Raw genomic sequence first — 26,103 nt, 5'->3', positions numbered from 1 at the left:
TCCTTGAATTTCTGCTCCTTTTGTGTCAGCCTTCTGTTATTGCAGTCATGTGCCACTATGCCTGATGAGAATTAAATTTGATAATCTCATGCCCTTTCCACATGTCAGCTCTTACAATATTAAGTTGATCCCCTACGACTGTGGTAATGTCATTTTCTGTTTAGCATTTTGGCAGGTAGTCTATTTTTCCCAAAAGTGGTAGCAGAGATAGTTGCCACATATATTTGTTTCTCATATTCCCCCAAGAAAATATTAGTTGGAGAGTCAGGTATGGTGGCATTTGCCTGTAATCCTAGCCCTCAGGAGGCTGAGGTAGGAGGCTTGTGAATTTGAGACCTGTTTGGGTCATTTAGGGTAATACTGTCTTTTTTAAAAAATATTATTTATTTATTTTTATTTATATGAGTACACTGTAGCAGTCAGTGCTCTTAACTGCTGAGCCATATCTCCAGCCCAATTTATTTTATTTATATGAGTACACTGTAGCTGTCTTCAGACACACCAGAAGAGGGCATTGGATCCCATTACAGATAGTTGTGAGCCACCATGTGGTTGCTGGGACTTGAACTCAGAACCTCTGGAAGAACAATCAGTGCTCTTAACCACTGAGCCATCTCTCCAGCCCAGTAATACTGTCTTAAACAAGCGAACAAACAAACAAAATGTAAGACCACCTCTGGATTTTGGTTAATGTGGTTAAAGCAAACCCCAAGGAAGCCAATCTTCAATACTAGATAAAGACAGTCTACAAGAAATGTAACTACTACCTGAGTTACAGTGTGAGCAACAAAACAAAAGTGATATGTGCCATACACCTTTAAGCCCAGCATTCAGGAAGCTGAGGTAGGTAGACCTCTATGAGTTAAGTCAAGGCTAGCCTAGTCTGTATATTGAGACCCTGTCTCAAAAAACAAAACTCACAGGTCAATTATGATGATTAAATTACCATCTTTTCTTGATCTATCCCCTTCTACATGATGGAGATCAAACCCAGGGTCTCCAGGATGAAAGTCCAGATGTCCTGTGTAGGACCTGTGTTTTATACCATTCTGAGCTTAGCCCTGGCTTTCCTATTGTTGGGAACTCTCATAAGCACGCATCCTGTTTTGGATTGCCCCTTCAGGATGCAGCTCTACAGTAAAGTTCATGTCCTTGCTTAGAAGAGTATGGGCTGGATTTCAGTCTCTACTGATCGCTTTCTGGTGCTGAAGGGTGTATTATACAACCTGTGAAAGGGAGAGAGAGCTCTGTACTATCTAGTTACTGCACAAGCTATTAGCATCATGTCAGATTATAAAAGTGAAGGAGTTTGGTAAAATCCAATTCCTCATGTAAGAAAGGCACTGATACTATACAGACACTACTTGGCATCAAATGAGAGGATCAAAGGGCCACCTGGATAGACACATGGACCTTGTCCTTGTTGTGGTGATTCCTATGACTCATCAGATTCTGTAAAACCTGATAATTGCTGGTTGATAATACAGAGATGGTAGCGGAGAAAAGTTTGCTTCATTGCCTCTAGTCTGATTAGCCTTTTCTCCCAATCTCTTAAGACAAATCAGTTGTCTTTTTACTTTTAGACAAGGTCTCCTGTGGCCCTGGTTGGCCTGGGGCTCACTGTAGAACTGAGGATGGCCTTGAACTTCGGATCCTCCTGCTTCCACCAATAGTGCTGGGGTTATAAGGATGAGCCCCTGCTCTGGGCTTTGATGCGTCATCTCCTGGGAGATAGTCGAGCTTATTTAGGACATGCCACAGAGAGACTCTTGCCCATGGATAGAATCGGGTTTTCATACAACACTGTTTCAATGGTAGAAAGAGAAGTTGCTAAGCCACTGTTTGCCTTCTTTCCACACCTTTAAAGGTCAAACTGTTTCTGTGGCTGTGTGGATTGAGGAGAACGGGATTGCAAGGGCGAATGAAATGAATTAAAACAGATGTGCTACACTTCTGTAATCCTAACATTCAGAAAGCTGAGGCAGGAGGATCAGGAGTTTAAGCCCAGCTTGGGCTACACAGGCATTTTGAGGCCAGTCTGAACTACATGGTCAAACTTTGTTTCAAAAATAAAGTAAAAAAAAACAAAGAAGAAAAATATGTTTATTTCAAAACCAACAAAAAACTAAATTAATATGTGGAATGCATCTAGCATTGTGTCTAACACATAATGTATGCTTCATAAATATTAACTGCAAAGCCTGGCATGATTGGACAGGCATGCCATCCCAGTCACTTGGAAGGCTGAGGCAGGAAGACCATAAATTCAAGAACATCCTAGGTTAATGAATAAGTCAAGGCCAGCTTGGGTGACCTAGTGAGGCTGAGTCAGGTGTCTTTCAACGGATGACTGGATAAAGGAAATATATTACCTATATAGCTATAAAGGATGATGTAATATCATTTACAGGAAAATGAATAGATCTGGAGATTATCACATTAACCAACAGGCAGCGGGGTGTAGTGGCACACTCCTGGAACCTCAGAGAGGCTCATGGTTCTCAGTAGACTAGCTTGCTTGGAGGAGTAGGGATGATGCTACCTGAAAACATAGGTTGGGACTAGATAGAGTCCTGAATTCAGGGTAAGTGTTTGATCATGCTCTATAGACAGCAGTGGATGATAAGACAAGGCTTTTTCAACTCACTGGAATAGATTGAAGATGGAGGAAATCCTTAAGGTCATATCACAGCCACAGCTTTCCGTGTTTGGAACGGAAGCTGAAGTTATGAAAGCTAACATAATCCTTCTAAAGCCTGTCCCTGGAGGGTTCCTCTTGGTGTCAATTTTATGACTACAACTTTCTTTTTCCTGTGCTGGTGTAGAACTCGGGGTCTTACTCATGCTAGACAAACAACATTCTGCCCTTGAGCTACTTCCCAGCTCTTGTTTGTTTTAGATGGTCTTACTATATAGCTCAGGCTATCCTTAAATTCAAGATTGTTCTGACTTAACCTCTTGAGTTTTGAGATTATAGAAATATACCTGGTTTGTAAAGCAACTTTTGAACAATATTTCAAATGAAATGTTGAAACTGATAAGAGTTTTAGCCAAGCGGTGCTGGCACATGCCTTTAATCTCAGCACTTGGGAAGCAGAGACATGGGGATTTGAGTTTGAGGGTAACTTGGTCTGGAACAGAGTGAGTACCAGGACAGCCAAAGGCTACTCAGAGTAACTGTCTCGATAGATAGATAGATAGATAGATAGATAGATAGATAGATAGATAGATAGATAGATAGGGGATTGATTGAACATAGGCTTTGATAAGTAAACACCTCATTACTGAGCTATAGACCCAACCCCTAGAACAAGTAAAAGCTGGTAGGATTAAGAACTGTAGATTTTACTTCTCTGAAATCTGTGAAGGAATACATAGTCTTGGCTGGGTTTAGCAGTGAATGCCTATACTTGGAAATGAGGCAGGAAGATTGCTGCAAGTTAGAAGCTAGCATGGTGTGCACAGTTGATTCTAATCCAGCCAGTGCCTATAATGTATGGAGACTCTGTCTCAAAAATTAGTTTGTAATGGGGGATTCTATCAAGACAGCTCAGTAGGTTAAGGCATATTCCACCAAGCCTGTTGAACCTGAGTTTGGTCATGAGGAAAGAGAACAAACTCCTTTAAGTTGCCCTCTGACCACATAGTGATTTTTATTTCAGTTCTAGACACTGAACATGGAGTCTTGTTAAGCTAGGCACCTCTTTACTGAGCTATATAACCAGCCTCTGGAATAATTAAAGGCATGAAGTGGGTAGGATTTATTTTAATCCTCCTGCATTTGCCTCCCAAGTGGTGGGCTTATAAGCATGTACCACCATGCTCATCCTGCTTTTTGTTTTGAAACAAGGTCTTTAGTAGCCTAGGTTGGCTTGCAACTCACTGTGTAGCTCAGAATGATCTTGATCTCCTGATCCTTTTGCCTCTACCTCCTAACTTGGGATAGTGGGCTTATGCTGCTATGCCTGAATGTTTGTCTGGTTTTAATTTTTTAAATATATATAATTCATTTTTTATTTCATGTACATTGGTGTTTTGCTTGCATGTATGTCTATATGAGGGTGTCAGATCTCCTGAAACAGGAGTTATAGACAGTTGTAAGCTGACATGTGGATGCTGGGAATTGAACCCAGGTCCTCTGAAAAATCAGCTAGTACTCTTAATCACTGAGTCATCTTTCCAGCTCCGTTTGTTGTGGTTTTACAAAAAATTTAGTGTGTATGTGACCGTAGATCACATGAATGTGTGTGTGTGTGTGTGCCTGCAAAGGCCAGAAAAGGGTGTCAGATCCCCTGGAGTTCGAGTTACAGCAATTGTGAGCTTCCTGATATGTCAAGAACATAAACTCGGGTCCTCTTAAAGAGCAACATGTACTCTTAACCTCTGGGCCATTTCTCCAGCCTATTTGGTTTTTGAGACAGTGTCACACCTATAGTGGGCTAGGACTAGCAATCCTCCTTTCTCAGTGTCCCAAGTGCTGGGATTCCAGGCATGAGCCATTTTACCTGGCCTTAATGTTATATTCTAAAATAATTCTGCAGTTTTTATAGTCTCCACAGAATCCACAGTTCTTGTAACTCAGTTACTGTGATGAAAGTAAGACAATGAACAAAACAGGCTGGAGAGAGTTAAGGGCAGTTGCTATTGTTGCAGAGGCCCAGGGTTCAGTTCCCAGCACTCATATTGAGCAGCCTGCAACCATTTGTAACTCCAGTTCCAGAAGATCTAGTGCCCTCTTCTGGCCTCCTCAGGTACCAGGCACTCATGTATTCAGGGAAACATTCATACATAAAAAATTAAAAAAAAAAAAAAAAAGTTAAGTGTGGTGGCCCCTGCTTGTAACTCAAGCACTTTAGAGATAGAAGCAAGACTATCAGGAATTTAAAGACTTAGGGAGCTTGAGGCCAGCCTGGGCTGTGTGAAACTTGTCTCAAGCAAACAAACAAATCAAGAGAGGAAATAAAAACAAACAAAGCACAAAAAACAGAAAGAGAGAGCACATTATGGTGAGGAAGACTCAACTTGTATTGGATAAAATCTAAAAATTATCAAAATTTTAAGAGTGAAAACTTACATTCTGATGTAAGTTCATACTTAATATATATATTTTTTAATATTTATTTGTGTATGTGTGTAGATCAAAGGACAACTTATGGTTGTTGGTTCTCTCCTTCCATCAATCAGGGATTGAACTTATGTCATCAGGCTAGGTGGTAAGTGCCTTTGTCTGCTAAGTCACCTCCCTGACACTGCTTGAGCATGCCAGGAGTACTCTGCCATTAAAATGTACCTGTATCCTCCTCACAGATTTTTAATGAATAAACTGTTTATGTAAAAAATATCTAATACCTTGAGCATTTTTTGAGACTCAAAATAAATAACAAGAGGAATAATAGGAGGGGAAGAACACTTACCTAGCATGCATAAGGCCCTTTGTTCAAGCTCCAGAATGGCATGGGAAACCTATTTAAAAATAAAGATGAGGGCTGGTTAGATAGCTCAGTGGGTGAAGTAGTTGCTGTTCAAGGTATGAGGACCTGAGTTCAAATCTGTAGAACTCTTGTAAAAGCCTGGTTATGTTTGTCTGTGAACAGTGACCTGGATCTGCAATCCCAGTGCTCCTAGTATACACTAAGAGGTGGAGACAGCATCTCCAGAAGCTAGTCTGCTATACACAAAGGTAAACACAAGAGTGATCCTTCCTCCAACAAGGTCAGAAATAAGGGCCTGGGTTAGCCTCTGACCTCCACATGCCATGGCATCTGTGTAGCTGCATTCTCATGTGAACACCTTTCCACTACTCACTCTCTCCTCATGTGAACACCCCCCCCACACACACACACACAGAGGGGGCGGGGAGAGGCGAGGCTGGAGAGGTGGCTCAATAGTTAAAAGCTTGGGCTTCTCTTCTGGAGGACCTGGCTTTGTGTCTCAGAACTCACATGGTGCTTCACAACAGTCTGTAGCTGCAGCTGTTTGTAATGCAGTTCTAGGGGATCTAATGCCCTCTTCTGGCCTCTGAGGGTACACAGACATACATACAGGCAAAACACTTATGCACATAAAATATTAAAATAATAACAATAGAAAAATTAAAAAAAAGAAATATCTGGTATGTGGTATACAACTTAATTCCAGCTCTGGGTGGCAGAAGCAGATGGATCTCTGGATTCAAGACCAGCCTGATCTAAATTAGTGAATTCTGGGCTACACAGGGCTACCTAGTGGGAATCTACTTGTGTGTGTGTGTGTGTGTGTGTGTGTGTGTGTGTACATACCCATATACATACACATATAATGAAAGTGAGTTAATCTTATTTACCATGTCAGAAGAAAACCTACATTGCTTGGTTAGTATCAGATCAAGGACTATATTATTCTTTGTTCTATATACTGATTCTCTACTATCTTTATTTATTTTTATTCTTAAGTTAACAATAGATTTATTAATTTATTTATTTTACACTCCAGATTTTATTCTCCTCCACCCTCCGACTGTTCCACATCCCGTACCTCCTCCCCACCCCCCTGTCTCCACGAGGCTGTCCCTACCCCACCTGACCTCTAAACTCCCTGGGACCTCCAGTCTTTTGAGGGTTAGGTGCATCATCTCTGATTGAACACAGACCCGGCAGTCCTCTGCTGTATATGTGTTGGGGGCCTCATATCAGCTGGTGTATATGCTTCCTTTTTGGTGGTCCAGTGTCTGAGATATCTTGGGGGTCCAGGTTAATTGAGACTGCTGGTCCTCCTACAGGGTCGCCCTCCTCCTCAGCTTCTTTCAGCCTTTCCCTAATTCAACTACAGGGGTCAGCAGCTTCTGTCCATTGGTTGGGTGCAAATATCTGCATCTGACTCTTTCAGCTGCTTGTTGGGTCTTCTGGAGTATGGTCATGATAGGTAACTTTTGTGAGCACTCCACAGCCTCAGTAATAGTGTCAAGCCCTGGGGCCTCCTCTTGAGCTGGATCCCACTTTGGGCCTGTCGCTGGACCTTCTTTTCCTCAGGCTCCTCTCCATTTCCATCCCTGCAGTTCTTTCAGGCAGGAACAATTATGGGTCAAGAGTTTTGACTATGGGATGGCAACCCCCTCCCTCACTTGATGCCCTGTCTTCCTGCTCTGTAAGTTAGCAATAGGTTTTATTATGGAATTTTCATATCTAAGTGTGATTATACTTTGTTCTAATTTCTCCCTCCCTGTCATATTTATTTATTTTTGAGATTGGATCTTTTGTACCTCAGGCGGCCTCAAACTTACGGTATAGCTGAGGTGGTACTTTGAACTTCTGGTCTTTCTGCCTCACCTCTCAAGTGTTGGAACTACATGCATGTACCACCATAGCTGGCTCATTTGATGCTTCAGATGTTCTTTGGTAGAAGTCTAAAGTGATGAAACCTTTCTTTCTTTCTTTCTTTTTTTTTTTTTTTGGTTTTTCGAGACAGGGTTTCTCTGTGTAGCCCTGGCTGTCCTGGAACTCACTCTGTAGACCAGGCTGGCCTCGAACTCAGAAATCCACCTGCCTCTGCCTCCCAAGTGCTGGGATTAAAGGCGTGCACCACCACTGCCCAGCATTTCTAAACTTCTTTAATACTTTAAATATTAGTATATATTCATTGCACGAAGCAATGAGCTTTATTGCACCATTTTAATACACATATATTATATACTTTGACTATATATGCTCCCTATGTATTTCTCTTTCTTGTTCCTTCTACTCTATGGCCACTTTCTTTCTTGGGTTTCCTTCCACATTTTTGCTATATTTTTAAATTTATTGTTCTATAGTTTTCTTTTGTTGTTTTTTGAGACAGTGTCTGATGTAGCCCAAGCTGCCTAGGAACTTAATATGTAGCTATGTAACATATTATGTGTATGTAATATGTTACATACATACATATTAATTATATATTAATATGTAACTTAATATGAGCCTCTGGCTCTCTTGCTTCTACCTCCAAGATGTTGGGGATTGTAGGCTTGTGCCTGTGGTAGACACCTAGTGTGATTATCCTTCTAAATGAAGTGTAGTTTATACTAGAATTATGGCTGTTCTATAAAAATATATCCTTTATCTGAAAATCCACCAATTCATTCACTTAATCTGTTTATATATGGAACTAGGAATTGTGGTGCATATCTATTGTTTTTCAATACCCAGAAGGTAGTCTATGTTCACTACTATTCAGCCAGTCCTGTTCCTAGATACCTAAGAAGCTGAGACAGGAGGACTACTTGAGCCCCCTATGTTTGAGACTAACATGAACAACATAGTGAGACCCCTATCTGAAAAGAAAGAAACCCCTTACACACTGTCCATGTTTATTTATAAGTAGTGTGGTGCTAGTAAGGAGAGAGGAAAGCAGCCCAGAAAGCTGTACTTGACCTGAGTGTGCTGTTTCATGCCTGGGAGGCAGAGGTTCAAGGCCAGTCTGGGCTACAAAGAGCCTGGCTCAAAAAATGTATTTCACTATTTTTGTTAAATAAAAAATGAGATGCTAGGAAGGTGGCTCAGCGGGAAAAGCATATTCTATATAAGTATCTCCAGAAACCATGTAAATGATGGGATGGCATGGCTGCCCCCCTCTGGTTTTAGAGTTGAGGAGACTGAGATGGGTTCTCCGAGTAAGCAGGTTAGTTGAATCAGCAGAATCAGCCATCCTAGGTTCAAGTGTGAGGCTAGAGACTCTGCCTCAGTATAAAGTGGAAAACAATAAGAACAACAACAAAACCAGTGTCAGTCTCTGGCCTTTACATGTGTGCTTATATATGCAGACATAAATACCATATATATACATACACAAAACCAATATTTGAATAGAGAGAGAGCCTTTGTCCTTGCTGAGGGTCCTCCTATGTTTGCTTGGTATGTATTCTTTGGTATTCTTGGTTGAGCTTTTTTTTTTTTTTTTTTCGAGACAGGGTTTCTCTGTGTAGTCCTGGCTGTCCTGAAACTCACTCTGTAGACCAGGCTGGCCTTGAACTCAGAAATCCACTTGCCTCTGCCTCCCAAGTGCTGGGATTAAAGGTGTGCGCCACCACCGCCCGGCGCTATTTTCTTTTTAAATTTGAGTGTTCATTTTTTGGGAAAAAAAAGCAAAAATTAATTACTCACTATTAAGTACAGTAAGTTTCCAGTCAGTATGGCTAGTACTCATTATCACTCACCAAAGTTTATCTTCTTTTTAACCTGTGAATTACCAGTAGAGCTGCACTTGAGGTTAGTTGGATTACTAAATGTTAAAGTAAACTATTTCAAACATGCATCTGAATGGTTAAAAAAATAGATAAAATCTTTGGGGGGGTGTGTGGTACAAGGTAGTAGGCTAGGCAACAAAGTCTTTATAGTCAAGGCTGGAGCTAGTATGAATCCTCCTGTGTCAGCCTCGGACGTGTTGGGATTACAGACATACACTACCACACTTAACTTCTACCTAAATTATTAGGATTTTTTTTTCTTATATAACTTCATATCCCGTAAATAACTGGACAGAAAGTTTGAGGATGCGGTTTAGTTGATTGAGGGCTTGCCCAGCATGCATAAAGCCCTGAGTTCATCTCAGCACGGTATAAACCAGATGTGGCAGTGTACTTCTATAATCTGAGCACATGAGAGGGGGAGGAAAAGGAAGGAGGACCTGAAGTTCAAAGTCAGCTTTGGTTACATGGCAAGTTGCAGGCCAGGCCAGACCTTGTCTCAAAACAAAAACAATCTGAATGATGCCCACACCGTTGAGCTCAGTGATTGAGAGGCAGAGGGAGAGGCAGATGGATCTCTCTGAGTTTGAGGCTAGTCTGGTCATAGAAAATATTAGACCAGCTAAGGCTACACAGTTAGACCCTGTCTCAAAACAAAACAAAACCAAAAACTCACTAAAACAACAGCAACAGCAGCAACAACAACAAACCCAAAAACAAAAAGAAGGACGGAAGAAACAAAATAACTAGACACAAAGAGTACTAAAGATGGGAATTGGTAGTGCCTGATAATACTGTTCGTCTAACTCACAAGTTAGGAAGGGAAATAGAAAATTATGACAGGCGTAAATGATGCTTAGTATTTTTAACTCTAAGTTCAATCAGCACAGTCATTAACTGACATTTACTCTGAACCCCATGGATGAACCACATGGAACCAGATCCCACAGAAATATTATCTTGTGCCTACGTGACCAAACTTAGCTCTTGAGCTATTGCTTTCAGAGCTATACATGATGACAGTTGATGTTAATATGCTGCAAGATCTGGCCTCGAAAACATTAGGTAAAAATAGGGAAAATCATATACCAAGTTTAATAATAAAAAGAAATTAAAGGCTTTGTGTGGTAGCAACTGTTTTCCTACCACTTGGGAGATGGAGACAAAAGGATCAGAAATTAAAGAGCACCCCCAACTACATAGCAAGTTCAAGGCTAGCCAGGACTACACCAGCTTCTGTTTCAAAACAACCAAGTATCTCCCCAATACAATTCTCCCTAACTAGAAGCTGCATATTTTTTTTTTAGCTTGAACAAAGAAGTCATTGTCTAATGTAGTTATATGCCTAAGGGTTTAAGTTATTTACTAATTAGTATCTGATCAAATATTTTTCAGTGAAAGAGTTGAATTTTATTTGATCACTATATCAATAATGCAAGTATACTTTCATTTTATCAGGTAAAAATAAAGTGAGTTGAATCAGAACATACAGGTAGGATTATTTTTGCATGTATATGTATATGCGTGTTTATGTATATAGGGGTTATGCACATGTGTGTAAGTGCTAGTTGAAGCCAGAGGTCAACTCCAGGTTGCTTCCTCAGGAGCAGTCTACCATTTTATTTTCTGGGGTAGAGATGGGTGGGGACACATTCGAGTGGCGCCAGGTTGTGGCCAAACTGGAAAGAAGGGAGGACAAGAGCCTACAGTACTTGGTTGTCATAGGCAGCCTCCCATCCAAGTATTAACCAGGCCCTGCTTAGATGAGAAGAGACAGGTTGAGGTCAGGGTGACATGGCCATATACTTTTTCTGAAGACTATCTCTCACCTCGGACTGGGCTTGCTTATTAGGCTAGGCTGGCCAGCAAGAGAGACCCAGGGACCCACTTGTTCCCACCTCCCCAGCTCTGGGTTTATAAGGGTGCTATGCTGCCATGCCTAGCTTTGTTTTTGGTTTTTTTGTTTGTTTGTTTGTTTGTTTTTTTGTTTTGTTTTTTAACATGGGTTCTGGGGATCTAACTCAGGTTCTCATACATTCATACATTCAGGGCAAAGACTTTATCAACTAAGTTATCTCCTCAGCCCTTTTATGGTTTGAGTATAGCCCTGGCTGTCAGCATTCCTGGGCCTTCTGTTGCTTCAGCCTGGGATCCCAGGGCTGGGATTATGAATGTGGGCTTTGCTCATCCAGTAAAAATTTAAATACAAAGAAATCCTGAACTGGGTGTGGTGGCACAAACCTCTAATTCCAGCACCAGGGAAGCAAAGGCAGGAAGATTGGTCCAATTTTGAAGCCTGCTTGATTTACACAGCCAATTTCCAGACAGCTAGGGGTAAGTACATAGGGAAACCCCATCTCAATCAATCTGTTCTGATAGATAAGGCGTCCAGCATTTGTGATTAAAACCAATTTTGGTCTTCAAGGTCAGTAGCACATTTAGTATTAAGGTATGCTTTAAAAATTCTGTATTAAAGGTGTTTCCTTTAGGCAGGTGTGGCAGTACATATCTATAATCCCAGCTCTTAGGAGGGGGAGGCTGGAGGATCCAGGTAGCCTAGTCTATGTAGGGAAACCTTGTCTGTCTGCTGTGTCACAAAAGCAGCAGGAGTGGGAGCTTTAAGTGTTTTCATTCCCCAGTAGTTCTATTCTTTTTCTTCCACACCCTGATCTCTTTCTCTCTGTTAGGTTCCTATTGCTGGCTACCCAGCCATTACCATCATAATACCATTTAAGGTAGCTCTGTCGGATCTATTTGTTCTGAGTCCTACAATCTACTTTCTCTTTTAGCCTTGCTTCCTAAATCAAGTTGACAATCCAGTTTATTTTTCCTTCTTTTATTTCAACAACTCCTGATTTAGGTCATTTAGGAGGCTATAATATAATCCGGGCATAAACTCTCCCCCTTGGAATCCGCTTCCTCCTTTCCTGGCTGAACGTGCTGAAGCCGGCAGAGTACCGTGAGGAGGACTTCAGCCCCCACAGTTCTCTGTGTGCGCATGCCCACTCTTCTTACAGTTGTCAAAGTGCTTTTCCAGAGCGGTCACATAATCAACCCGAAAGAAGAAATAAATACTATTCGTTTTTTCAATTTTATCGATCTTTAAAAACTGGACACTTAAAGGTAACTGCTGCTATGAATTTATTACTTGAAATTGGGTTATTGCATGTAAAAGCCAGTCTATTGTGTGCGGTGGGGGAGGGGAAACTGGAATCTATTTCTCAGACTTTGCTATATATAAGGAAAAACTCCTCCAAATCAAATTATACAGGTAGTTATTTAAGGATGTTCCATATTGACTTTGTAAATTTTATATTAGTCACTGACTTAGTTTTTGTTTAAAATATCATATTAATTAAAAGGTGGGTCTTGACCTTGACCGACTGAATTTAATACGGAAAGTAAAATTTGTATTATTTTAAAAGAGCATTCTGAAAAAAATGGAGTGTTTTGTTATAATATTTTGAAAATTTAATGATATATTATTACCATTAGTTAAAGCCATTATAAAATATTCTGAGTCTAGGTTACTTTTTTGGCTTGGGGGTTTAATGCAGTTTAAGCTAAAGGCATTAACAAAAGTGTTGAATACAAGCAATAAGAATAGCTGGGTGATACTAAAATTATAATCCAATACATATTTCAGCCATGATGATAAAGCTATTGTAAAGAAAATTCTAGCTTATCAAAGCACTCAAATTCCAGAAGTACAATGGTCTACTGCAGCACTGTAAGAAGGAGGTAGGAAAATGTCTCTGTGACCACCCTCTTTGGCAGGCATGGAACTTTGTGCTGTCTGCCTCCAAGGTCCACTCCCCTCTCTGTGCTCTAGTTATAACACTAGTCAAAGCTATTGTTTTAGATAGAGGGAACTGAGGGAAAAAAAAGCAATCTGAAGCAAGCTTTATTGATAGTAGCAGGCAATCCCTGGTGCATGCTCTGTTATACTGGGCTGGGTTTTTTTTCTAGGGGAGGGGAAGAGGCAGGGAAGAGAGGAATAGAAAGGAAAGTAAGGTGATTGGGAGACGTTAAGTGCTTTCCAAAGCTCACTATGCTCCTTGTATATAAAACTTTTAAATGAAAGATGGTATCTGTTAAGTACTTTAATGATAGCTTTAATAAAACAGAACTGTGAATCCAACTTCTTGTCTGTTATCCTTTGTGTAATAGTTAAGAGCGATACCACCTCCATTTTAAGAGTTGTTATTTTGAATAGTCCAAAGGCAGAACTGGTGTGTGTGTGTCTAAATGCCCTTTACAAATGTCCCAAGGAAGATGCTTCTCCAGCATATGAGTTAATTAACTATATTAAATATATTAATAACTTTATTGTAATTGTACTGAATCATCATCTAAAAATAATTATATGTTTGGTCATAGCTCCTTTAACATTTCAAAATATTTGTTTACAAGGTCTCAGCCCTGTAATATTCAGATATTTAAAGCAATTAAATATATTCTGAGACAAGTTCATTCAGTGATAACTACATGCATAGAAATCTCTTGGTTTTGAGTGATTACTGTTTTCATCCTTGAGTAAGAAAACAGGTTGTATGACAGAGGTGAATATAGCCCTTCTATGTGAAGTGGAAAATACCATACACTCCTTATATGGCTAAATGAAGCAGTGAGGGTAATGTACTATAATTACAATGTATGAGAATTTGGGACTTTGTACTCCTCTATTTTTAACAGTTGCTAGCATATGGTAATTCAGGGTCGTCAAACCATAGTCTTTCATTGCTAATACTAGTGATAAAAGAATAGATTCTAAATTTGCCAGTCTTGTGACCAAGGCAGCAGCAGGAAGATTCAAAAATGAAAATCTGGCAACCCCAGAATTATCTTGACTGTCTACTTAAATCTCAGATGCATTTTTAAAGTCCCGCCCCCTCTCCATCTCACAGACTCCCTCCCCTCCTCCCTCCCCACCTTCCTCCCTCTGACCTCAAATCCAACCAGAAGCATTTCTCCACTCTGCAGAGAATTTCTCAGGCTCCTGTAGAGACCTGAAATGCCAAGAAGCCAGTAAATCACTCGGACGGCAGAACTGGAGACGAGAAAATCGGAGAATAAGCAGAAAACCCACAATCCTTAGAGTAATAAGAAGCAAACACTTCTAAACGTTTCAGTAGGTTTTCACTTTTTTTTTTTTTTTTTTTTTTTTTTTTTTTTTTTTTGAGTTAGGGTTCTAATATACCAGGCCGGACTCGAACTGGCTAAGTAGTTAAGGGTGACCTTGAATTTTGATCCTCCTGCCTCTCCCTCAGAGTACTAGGATTTCAAGCATGCGTCACCACGCCCGGCGATTTTCATCCTTCTAAAAACTGAGGTTTCTTTTATATTAAAACGTCTCCTAACAAAATGGAGTAGCTGCCGCTACTGAGAGGCCAGAGAATGATTGTGCAGCTGAGTTCTTCCAACAAATGCCAAAGATTTTTTTCTCTCGAGGTTCGCTGCAGCCAAATGAAACAATCATCTGAGGCAGGAAGGCAGTTTGCTAATCAAGAGGGCTAAGTCGGTTTTAAAAATGTTTTTTAAGTGCTCCAGCTGGGGAAGGGGAAAGAGGGTCGTGTACCAAGTCTTTTTAACCTTGCTGAAGGACGCAGCACTATTTATTGACGTATGCAAATAACTGGGGGAGGGTGGTGCTTGGGAAAAAACAGGAACCAGAATCAGTTTCTCATTGCAGGGTGAACGCTCTGAGTTCCGGTGAAGGGGAAAGAGACGTGGCGAAATTGCTGTCTTTCTGTCTTATAAGCACATCTCTCACTAACACAGAAAAGGGACCGAGACGTCAGAAAGGGTGAAGACGCTCTCACAGTATTTTTAGAGACCTTGCTCGAGCCCTCCAACCAACCCCCCCCCCCCAAGCCTGACTTGTTCTTCTAAATGCGAGATTATGGATTTGCATTGCAATTGGCTAGTGGCGGTGGCACTGGATTTTCGCAAGTAAAACACCCGCCCGCTTCAGTAGGGGCATTCATGATCACGCTGACAATAACGCATCTCTCTTTCTTCCCGTTTCAGCTGCGCAAACCATGCAGGATGATTTACTGATGGACAAAAGCAAAACCCAGCCCCAGTCTCAGCAGCAGCAGCAGCAGCAGCAGCAGCAGCAGCAGCAGCAGCAGCAGCAGCAGCAGCAGCAGCAGCAGCAGCAGCCGCCGCGGCAGCAGCAGCAGCAGCAACAGCTCCAGCCCGAGCCCGGTGCAGCCGAAGCCCCGTCCACGCCCCTCTCCTCAGAGACCCCCAAGCCCGAAGACAGTAGTGTAGTGCCGGCCCTCAGCCCCGCCTCGGCTCCGCCAGCCCCCAACGGCCCCGACAAGATGCAGATGGAGTCGCCACTCCTGCCGGGCTTGAGTTTCCATCAGCCCCCTCAGCAGCCGCCGCCACCGCCGCAGGAGCCCCCGGCGCCCGGAGCGTCGCTGTCGCCGTCCTTCGGCAGCACCTGGTCCACGGGCACTACGAACGCGGTCGAGGACAGCTTCTTCCAGGGGATCACCCCAGTCAACGGGACCATGCTCTTCCAAAACTTCCCGCACCACGTCAACCCGGTCTTCGGAGGCACCTTCTCGCCGCAGATCGGCCTGGCGCAGACCCAGCACCATCAGCAGCCGCCGCCGCCAGCGCCGCAGCCGCCGCAGCCCGCGCAGCCCCCGCAGGCGCAGCCCTCGCAGCAGCGCCGCTCGCCCGCCAGCCCCAGCCAGGCGCCCTATGCCCAGAGGAGCGCCGCCGCCTACGGCCACCAGCCCATCATGACCAGCAAGCCGTCCTCTTCCTCGGCTGTCGCAGCTGCTGCGGCCGCGGCCGCCGCCTCTTCGGCCTCATCCAGCTGGAACACGCACCAAAGCGTGAACGCCGCTTGGAGTGCTCCGTCCAATCCGTGGGGTGGCCTGCAGGCGGGCCGAGACCCTCGCCGCGCGGTCGGCGTGGGCGTGGGCGTAGGTGTGGGGGTACCCTCCCCGCTTAACCCCATCTCGCCGCTCAAAAAGCCCTTCTCCAGCAATGTGATCGCTCCACCCAAGTTCCCCCGTGCAGCCCCGCTCACCTCCAAGTCCTGGATGGAGGATAACGCTTTCCGGACCGATAATGGTAACAATCTGTTGCCTTTTCAGGTAAAGTCCCTGTGCTCTTGCACACTCCTTTCTCCCACATGTTTCTCTCCTCTTCCTGGTTATTTTAATCTACCCACCCGCTGTTGTTTAGAAGGCACAGCAAATTCCAGCACCCCCCAAATCCTCTGGCTCACCGCGACTATTCTACACAATCTGGGTGGGGGTGGGGGTGAAATTGAGGGGACATTGTGACTGCTTGAGGGTAGAAAAGGGCCTTTTTTTCTTCCAGTTCATTTCCTCCTTCACTGTGCTTGTGCTTTTTATTTTGGCCTCCTTTGACAAATTAAGCCGCAAGTGTATAGTCAGGTGCGGGAGTAGTCCCCGAGGAGTAGGCTGAGATTCCTATCATTTTAAGTAGCTACACATTTTCAGGTTACGCAATCCTAGGTTCAAGGTGCCGACCGAAAGCCATCCACGCCCAAACCACCCTGGTTTGTTAACAGCCTTTGAGTGGTGCTATTTGAAATAGTTGCATATGCCCATCTAAACTAATGTGAACACATGTGTTTATGTCTAAGGTGCTGGACTCACTAATAATCAACATATTGCTCTGCCAGGAAAATTTACGAGTGTGAGATTCCAATGAACACTCGGAACCCTAAGGGACTGAAGTGGAAATTTTAGGGACATCTATTCCCATGTTACTTAAAAGAAGGATTTAGAATTTTCTTTTCCAGAGGAGAGAGACAATAGGACACGACCTTCAGAGCCATATTGCAATGGAGTCTATTTGCTAACTAGCACTGAAATATTTAAAGCTGCAGTGTCCTTCACCACTTGGGTTATTTAAGACAATGCAGATCAATTACACCATTTGAAACTGGGCAAAGTGAAAGTCTTGCAACTTTAATGAAAAATGAGTCTTGTGCCTTGGTATTAAATGCCAATGAAAAATCCAGGAAGTGCTCCCGACGAAAAGATTGAATGGCCAAAGTGTCCTTGTTTCTGTTGCTTTTTCATGCAGTCTGTAGCCACAGCAGTAGACAGGATCCTGGGCATTGTGGATCAGAGAGGGGTGCTGAGTGTATGTGCTCATTGGGAACCTTAGCTGTGGAATAGGCTCTTCCCTGGACCTGTGAAGTGGTTTGTCCATAGGCTTCTAGGTTGGTTCCCTTACAAGAGAAAGGCTGGGCGTGGTGGTAAAAGCTTGTAGTTCAGCACCAAGGCTGGGCTATGGGATTGGGAGTTGCAGCTCAGTCTGGGTTCCTTACAAGATCTTGTCTCAGGAAAGAAAAGGAATCCTTTGGCCCCTGCTGACAGATGATAGACCGGAAGTTTGACAGAGGTCGAGGCTCCATATGCTACAGATGGAGGCTTCAATTTGCTGGGCTAGATGTTTTAGATGTTTGGGGGTGGGTTGTATCATTTCGATGGAAATGAGATTATTGAAAGGATGTCTCTGGGCTAGATCAAGAATTTTTGTTAACAGTTCAAGGAGACCCATAAACCCCTAAATTGTGTTTAGGAGAGTTTTGTTGTTTGTGTTTGTGTTTTTTTCTGGGTGGAACTCAGGCTGGTGCCTAGTTTCTGCTCATGTTGAGCACACTATTAGTCCTAAGTAGAGGCTTCAGTGAGCAAGGCTCTCACATGCTTTCAAAAGGGTCCTCCAGGAATAGGGTATTTTAACATTAAGGCACAATTCTAGACTTTGGGACAGGCTTTATGCTTGATTTAGAATGTGCTGTTCACTGAGGGTGACCTTGAACTCCCGATCCTCTAGCCACCTCCTAGGGTTACAGACTCCTGCTACCACTTTCATATCTTGTTTCTTTCCATTCTAAAGTTTATTTTCATAACTGGGATTAGTTCTGTAGGTGGAGGGAGGTGAGCAGGGCAGGTTCTGCTGTAGTTGGTACTTGGAAGAAGGGGCTGCCTGCTTTGACAGTTTCTCTTTTTATTCTGAGGCTTTCTATCCAAACCCACTCAGAGAAGATAATCTAAATTCCTTTTTAATGTTTAAAGAATTTGTGAGTGTGTGTGTGTGTGTCTGAGTGTGTGCAAGCTTGCATGCCTGGTGCATGTTTGGAGATCAGAGGAAAACCTTATAGAGTTCCTTCCTTTCCCTTCACCTTTATGTGGGCTCTGGCATCAAACTCTGGCCAGTTTTTAAGGTAAGGATTTTTACTCTCTGAACCATCTTGCCATCTGTCTAAATTCTTAAACTCTCAGAAGTTTATTTAATTTGAATACAGTTTTTTTCTTGTTTATTTTGAGACAAGAGGTCTTTCTACATTGCCCAGGTTGTTGTTGAATTCCTGACTCAAATAATCCTCTCACCTCTGCCTCCCAAGCATCTAGCTACTGAGTATGACCAATCTTTATTAATTAACTTTTTAAATGGGGATTGGACCTTATGGTGATGCATATCTTTAATCCCAGCACTGTGAAGGCAGAGACAGGTGGACCTCTGAGTTCGAGGCTAGTATCATCTACATAGTGAGATCCAGGACAGCTTGGGCTACACAGAGAAACCCTGTCTTAAAAAACAAAACAAAAAAAGGAAAGAAAAAGAAAGTTCAGAGGGAGGAGGAGGAGGAAGAAGAAGTTGGAAAGAATATAATCCAAAATGTCAGCAATCTTGGGGGCCTAAGATATGGCCCTGTTGGTAAAGTGTTTGCCACAAAAGCATATGTGGACTTGAGTTTTGGTCTGAAACATCCACGTTAAGAACCCTGGGTGTTGAGGCTCATGCTTGTAACCCTGGTACACTGGGGATGGAGACAGGAGGGTCTCCCAAGGCTTTCTGGCCAGTGAGCTCTAGGTTCAGTGGGAGGACCTGTCTCAGAAACCTGTGAGATTTCATAGAGGAAGACACCAGACACTGACCTCTGGCCTCTACATATGTTCTCCCTCTTCTTCCCTCTCTCCCTCTTCACCAACCCCTGGTATGGAGTAGTAGTAGCATAAGGATTGCTAGTGTTTCTCAACAAATCATTTGCCAATGATGCTTCTAAGGCCAAACACAATTGTACTTTGCAATTTTTTTTTGTCGTTGTGATAGATGGTAGTACTTATTGAGTGGGCAAAAATGATTGAGTAATTTGGTTAAAATTAAACAATTTTTGTTTGGCTTCAAGAAAAAGTATATGTATTCTGTGTCTCATTTCTATTTCTTATTTAAAACAATTCTTTAGGATCTTTTTTTAAAAGATTTTTTTTATTTATATGTATTTATCTGTGAGAGTATATGCCATGTATGTGCAGGTACCTGCCTAGGCCAGAAGAGGGCATCTGATTCCCTAAAGCTAGAATTATGTTCAGTAACCTTCAGATGTAGGTGCTGGAAGAGTAGTAAGTGCTCTTAGCCACTGCACCTCTCCAGTTAGACCTTTATGGTTTTTAAGTAACATTGTATTGAGAGTAGTTGGATTGGGTTGAGTGGTCCACACTTATATTCAGTCAAAAGAGGTTGAGACAGGAGGATGCTTTGGCTACCATTGTGAAAAATCTGGGTTTTGTTATTGTTGTATTTTGTTTTGTTTTTGAAACAGGGTCTCTCTGTATAGATATTCCTGGCTGTCCTTGAACTCAGTACGTAAAGTAGGCTGTCGTGGAACTCACAGAGATCTGCTTGCCTTTGCCTCCTGTATACCAAGTACTGGGATTAAAGACATGTGCCATTATATTTGGCAAAAATGTGTTTGTTTGTTTGTTTGTTTGTTTTTTAAGACAAGGTTTCTCTGTGTAGCCCTGGCTTTCCTAGAACTTGTAATTATAGGCCAGGCTGTCTTCTAACTGAGAGACCTACCTCCCTCTGCCTCCCAAGTACTGAGATTAAAGACCTACCACAGCCTGGCAAAATCCTATTTCTTAAAAACAGTTTTAGATTCAGGAGTAGTAACTCATTCCTGTAATTTTAGGACCCAGGAGGCTAAAGGTTTACCATGAGTTTGAGGTCTTCCTGGGTACAGAGTAAGATATTATCTCAAAGCAAAAAATCAGAGATATAACTAGAACCAGAAAAATAACTTAGTTGTACTTTGGCTTATAAGTTTGCCAACTTGGTTTATGTTGTAACGATGTTAACTATATGTTTAGCCTGTGTGTATGTCTGTGTACTACCTCTATGCCCTTGGAAGCTAGAAGAGGGCATTGGATCCCTTAGGACTGGAGTAACAGATGACCATGTTGGTGCTGGGAATTGAACCCAAGTCCTTTGGAAGAGCAGACAGTGCTCTTAACCACTGAGCCATTTCTCTATCCCCATGTCAAATATGTTTAAAAAGTAAAGTATCTTTTTTTTTTTTTTTTTTTTTTTTTTTTTGAGACAGGGTTTCTCTGTATAGCCTTGGCTGTCCTGGAACTCACTCGGTAGACCAGGCTGGCCTCGAACTCAGAAATCCGCCTGCCTCTGCCTCCCAAGTGCTGGGATTAAAGGCGTGCGCCACCACTGCCCGGCAGTATCTCAGTTCTTAATGAGCAGAATTTCATATTTGTGCATTTATTTAAATACTTTTTCTAGGACTAAATGTATTTTGTTTCTTTAGATTAAAAAGGTTTTCTTTGTATTTTGTTTTATGAAATATTTTCACTGTATAGCCTTGACTGACCTAGAGCTCACCAAAATCCTCCTGTCTTTCTGCCTTTCAAAATCTGGGGTTAAAGGTGTGTGTCATCATGCTTGTCTGATTTTTGTTTTGCTCTTGTTGTTGGAGACAGTCTCACCATTAGCCAGGGTTGACCTGGAACCTCCCTTTTCCTGCTTATTCCTCCTGGAGACTTAGATTACAGGAAAGTATCACAATACCTGGCCTAAATTGAGAGAATTAATTTATTGAATGCCAATTTCCTAAAAGATTTTATCTTACTATTTATTTATTTATTTATTTATTTATTTATTTAATTTTGACTTTTTCCAGGCAGAGTGTCTCTGTGTAGCCCCGACTGTCCTGGAACTCACTCTGTAGACCAGGCTCCACCTGCCTCTGCCAGGAATTAAAGTTGGGTCCATTGAGCTGTAGTTGAAGGTGGTTGTAAGTGGCCTAACTCCTAGGTACTGGGAATCAAACTTGGGTTCTCTGCAAAAGTAGTATGTGCGTGGTGCTCTTAACCCCTGAAGCATCTCTCTTGACTCTATTTTCAGTTCTTAATCGTTATTTTTTATTTTGAGATAGAGATGGACTATGTAGTCCAGGCTTTCCTGAATCTCACTTTGTAGCTCAGGTTGGCTTTCAACTCATGGGGATCTTCTTCTAATCCAAGCCCCTAGAATGCTTGGATTATAAACTGTGAGCCACCAGCTACAGGCCTTTAATTTTTGTTCTTTTTAACAGGCTCCTTGTACCAAAAGAGACTTTCAATTATATAGTGTGTCTATTTCCAAGACAGGTGTTTGGGTTTTTTGTTTGTTTGTTTGTTTGTTTTTTAAAATAGTCCAAGCTGGCTTCAAACTTGCTTATATAGCCAAGGTTGACCAAGGTACTTTGTCTCAACTTCCTGAGTGTTAGCTTCAAGCACATTATTTGGGTTGCAATTCTACTTCCTTCTCTTTTGACATTTCCTACCACCATGGTAACCTTATTAGGTGGTTTGTTTTGTAAAGCAATCACTGTTTTCAGTGTGGCTTTCTAAACCACATGGGCTTGCTTGCTTGCTTGCTTGCTTGCTTGCTTGCTTTCTTTCTTTTTGGTATTTTATTTACAATTCAGATGTTATTCCCTTCCCCTATTCCCCCCTCCCCTGCCCAGGAACCCCCTATCCCATCACCTCTCCTCCTGCTTTAATGAGGATGTGCCCCCCCACCTACCCTCCCACTCCAACCTCCCCACCCTTGAATTCCCCCTTGAATTCACTCTTGGTGCCCAGCTTTCATGGGACCAAGGATCTCCTCTCCCACCTATGCCTGACAAGGCCATCCTCCCCTACATATACAGATGGAGTGATGGGTCTCTCCCTAAGTGCTCCCAGGCTGGTGGTTTAGACCCTGGGAGTTCTGGTTGGTTGGCATTGTTGCTCTCCCCATGGGGTCACAAACCCTTTCAGCTCCTTCAGTCTTCTCTCTCACTCCTCCATTGGGAATCCCTTGATCAGTTCAGTGGTTTAGCTGTGAGCATCTGCCTCTGAATATGTCAGACTCTGGCAGATCTCTAAGGAGACAGCTATATCAGGCTCCTGTCAGCATGTACTTTCTGACATCCACATCAGTGTCTACCTTTGGTGACTGCACATGGGATGGATACCCAGGTGGAGCAGTCTGCGGATGGCCCCTCCTTCAGTTTCTGTCTCATATTTTGTCTCCATATTTGCTCCCTTGAGTATTTTGTTACTCCTAAGAAGAACCGAAGCACCCACACTTTGGTCTTCCTTCTTCATGAGCTTCATGTGGTCTGTGAGTTGAATCTTGGGTATTTCAAGCTTCTGGGCTAATATCCACTTATCAGTGAGTAAATACCGTGTGTATTCTTTTGTGATTGGGTTACCTCACTCAGGATATTTTCTAGTTCCATCCATTTACCCAAGAATTTCTCGAATTCATTGTTTTTAATAGCTGAGTAATACTTCATTGTGTAAATGTACCACGTTTTTTTGTATCCATTCCTCTGTTGAAGGACATTTGGGTTCTTTCCAGCTTCTGGCTATTATAAATAAGGATGCTATGAACATAGTGGAGCATGTGTCCTTGTTATATGTTGGAGCATCTTCTGGGTATAAATGTGATGGGTTTTCCTACCTTGAGGTGGCTGCTACCTTAGAGATTTGTATCTAAAAACTGTTTCATTTCTGTAAATCAGCAAGGTTCTGAGATGTGACTTCACTGGGGTCATAGAACTGGAGCAATTTTATTACAATGTGTCTGTAACTTCCTGCAGTGCTGGTGCTGTCAGAGTTCATTTAAGTCAGGTTCTCTTTGGACTCCAAAGGGATTTTGTGATAGAACTATTTAATGAGGCTTCCATGTTTATTTTGTGTGTGTGTGTGTATGTGTGTGGGTATACTTGTGTATTCACAGGTTTGTTCACCCTTGTGTATTGATTTGGAGGCCAGAGGTCAATTTTTCATGTCTTCCTCTATTTGCTGGTCATTTTAATTGTTGAGACAGGGTCTTTCATTGACCATGAAACTATTTATGCTAGACTAGCTGGCCACTAAGCACCTAGGATATGGGTTTTTTTTTTTTTTGCCTCTCTCCATTCCCAGTACTGGCATTTCAGGCAGGGCCACCATGCCCACCTTTAATGTAGGTGCTGAACTCCTATTGCTCTTCTCCCTGTGTTCCAATTTTTGGGATTACAGTTGTGTACTATCCACCACTCTCAGGTTTTGGGGAGGGGTATCAGGAGTATGTGGAGGTTGGGGAAGAACAGGGTCTTGCCATTCAGTACAATCTAGTCTCAAATTTAAATTTCTCCTACTTTGCCTGGGGTCTACTTTGCCTGGGGTTATAGGCAAATACAACCACTCCTGTTTTTATTGAGGTTCTATATTAGGTTGGCACATCTTGATGTTGTGTTTTGTCAGCAGAGCTCAAGAATAGTGGGACCTTCTACTGAGGGAACTACACGCATGTACTACTCTGTGTTATGAGGCAGGAGAGCCTATGGATATGAAAGGACTAGAACTGAGGTATTCTGTCTATGTGGTAAATTTAGATTTGAGCAATATTGTTGTTCAAGGATATTTAGAAGGGACTTTTGACAGCATTGAGTCTCTGACCATACAGTTCACTTTACAGAGTAGAAAATCAGGTTTCTAGTATGTGACTTGTCCAAGTTCAGGTGGATAGATTAGGTCAAAAGTAAGATTTGGATTCAACTCTGTGTCACAATTATATGAGCAAATTATGTGAATATTTCTTCATCTATAAAATGGAAATGATGATTTATTTTGAGTTGGGTTACAGTAATTGTTACTGTCATGATGATCAGTGTCTCTGTGTAAACATATCACAGTATAAATGGCCAGTGTTTTCATTTAGTGCATCTTTTCAATAACTCCAAAATTTTGTGTGATGTTATTTATTCTTCTCTTCCATTTGCTTAGGATTGTGTTGTCATAATAGGATGAGTTCATCATCACAATCTAAATATCTCAAACTACCATATAATACCATGTATACTTTTACCATATATGATCGTATTCTCCCATATAATCCTATGTGTTCTGTTTTCTATGTGATAGTATTCTCAGTTATCAAATCCTCTACTCCTGGTGGTCCAGTTGATAATGCATTACTTATCTATGGGCCCAGCCTTATGTCAGTCATTTCACACGTAGCTTTTTTGAGGTGGAAGACTATTGTCCTCATGATGTTGATTGGGAAATTCAGGGCCAGTACATTTGCATTGTTTGCTCAAGGTCTTATAGATAGTAATTTACTAATTTGGGATTTGAAACCAGGCACTCTGCCCAGTGGGGTATATATGCCTTTAATGACAGCACTCACAGAAGCAGATAGATAGATCTCTATGAGTTTGAGGCCAGCTTGCTCTCCACAGTGAGTTCTAGGACAGCCAGTGCCTTGTCTCAAACAAAATAAAACAATAGAAAATGTAAGCCCTCTTGCTCCAGTCATGGCTGCTCTTACTCCTCTGGACTGTCTCTGTACATCAGTACAGTGTAGATGAAGGCACCTAGACTGAATTTATATTTCACCTTAGGAGGGTCCCTAGAGATTCAAACATTTTTAAATTATGTGATCAAGTTATATAACAATAAAAATGTTATTTCTTTTTTTTGTTTGTTTGTTTTGTTTTGTTTTTTGAGACAGGGTTTCTCTGTGTAGCCCTGGCTGTCCTAGAACTCACTCTGTAGACCAGGCTGGCCTCGGACTCAGAAATGCCTGCCTCTGCCTCCCAAGTGCTGGGACTAAAGGCGTGCGCCACCACTGCCCAGCAAAAAAAAAGTTATTTCTAAAGTAAATGTTTTATTCAAAGTTGCATCAGAAATCAAATCTTTGACATTTTTGAAGAGACTACAATTATAGTTGTTAGTATTATAAAGTATAAATTTACTTCTTTTTTTTTTTTAAGACAAGGTTTTGCTGTGGCCCTCTTGGCTGGCTTGGAACTCTCTACATAGATCAGGTTGGCTGGGATTAAAGATGTGTTACCATGTCTGGCCCACACAACTTTTAAAAGAATAGTTTTTAGTATTGAGAGTTAGGTGTGGTGACACACATCTTTAATCCCAGGCTGAGATAGATTTCTCTGAGTTCAAGTCCAGCTGGGTCTACATAGTGAGTCAAGGACAGCCAGGACTATGGAAATAGACCCTGCCTAAAATAAGAATAGCTTATTGAATATACTGTAAGACAGCAGTGGGTGGACAGTAACTAGGGTACCACCTGCAGCTGAGGCTCTCTAAGGCTTTAATAGAAGTAGAAGAAGAAAACTATATTGGTGATGCACACATTACCACTTAAATTAGTAGTCACCAATGCTTTCCCTATTAATTTATATATTTTTGGAAAATTTTCAAATTATTTCCCATCTTACATCTTTATTTTTTTTTTGTCTTGTTCCAACTTAGCTACGACTATAAAAAAATTCTGTCTTTTTTAGTTTGTATCTAGTTAAATGTCAGTGTTAACAAGAAATTTCTTACATGAGTTGTGGGACAACAAATGATATTGTACACATTATCCATTATATAGCTTGGTAGAAATATGCATGCCTTGCCTGTATGAAGCCTAGGTTCTACCTTCTTCTCCCAACACATTAAAAAATAAATGTTAACTAAGAATTTTTATATAATGAACATCTGTTTTGTTTTTTTAATTCTCCCGTAGCAACAACAAACAAACAAATGGGGCTGAGAGATGACTCTTGCTGAGGGCTATCTCAGAGCTGC

At 41.9% G+C, this 26,103-nt stretch overlaps 1 protein-coding gene and 1 long non-coding RNA gene across 9 annotated transcripts in view; one reads left to right on the top strand and one right to left on the bottom strand.

The window, feature by feature from the left end:
* LOC143435986 (uncharacterized) overlaps positions 1-16,384 on the bottom strand; it is a 30,177-nt gene extending 13,793 nt beyond the window's left edge. Inside the window, exons 1-2 of the long non-coding RNA XR_013106257.1 lie at positions 16,248-16,384; positions 5,415-5,463 (exon numbers count right to left, since the gene is read on the bottom strand). This is a non-coding gene — a long non-coding RNA (uncharacterized LOC143435986). The remainder of the gene's footprint in view (positions 1-5,414; positions 5,464-16,247) is intronic.
* Positions 1-26,103, top strand: part of Cpeb3 (cytoplasmic polyadenylation element binding protein 3) — a 180,199-nt gene that overhangs the window by 19,315 nt on the left and 134,781 nt on the right. For 5 of the 8 annotated variants that reach the window (XM_076919705.1, XM_076919747.1, XM_076919738.1 and 2 more), the window contains exon 2: positions 15,227-16,314. In XM_076919705.1, coding sequence (XP_076775820.1) covers positions 15,238-16,314 — 1,077 coding nt within the window. In that variant the 5' untranslated portion in view covers positions 15,227-15,237. Of the gene's footprint in view, positions 1-12,138; positions 12,320-14,170; positions 14,328-14,878; positions 15,003-15,226; positions 16,315-26,103 lie in introns of those variants that run through there. The other 3 variants (XM_076919714.1, XM_076919718.1, XM_076919697.1) reach the window with 3 other exon arrangements.

This window comes from Arvicanthis niloticus, chromosome 1 (genome assembly GCF_011762505.2).
Source record: "Arvicanthis niloticus isolate mArvNil1 chromosome 1, mArvNil1.pat.X, whole genome shotgun sequence".
NCBI lineage: Eukaryota > Metazoa > Chordata > Mammalia > Rodentia > Muridae > Arvicanthis > Arvicanthis niloticus.
This window is presented reverse-complemented; position numbering and strand designations above follow the sequence as displayed.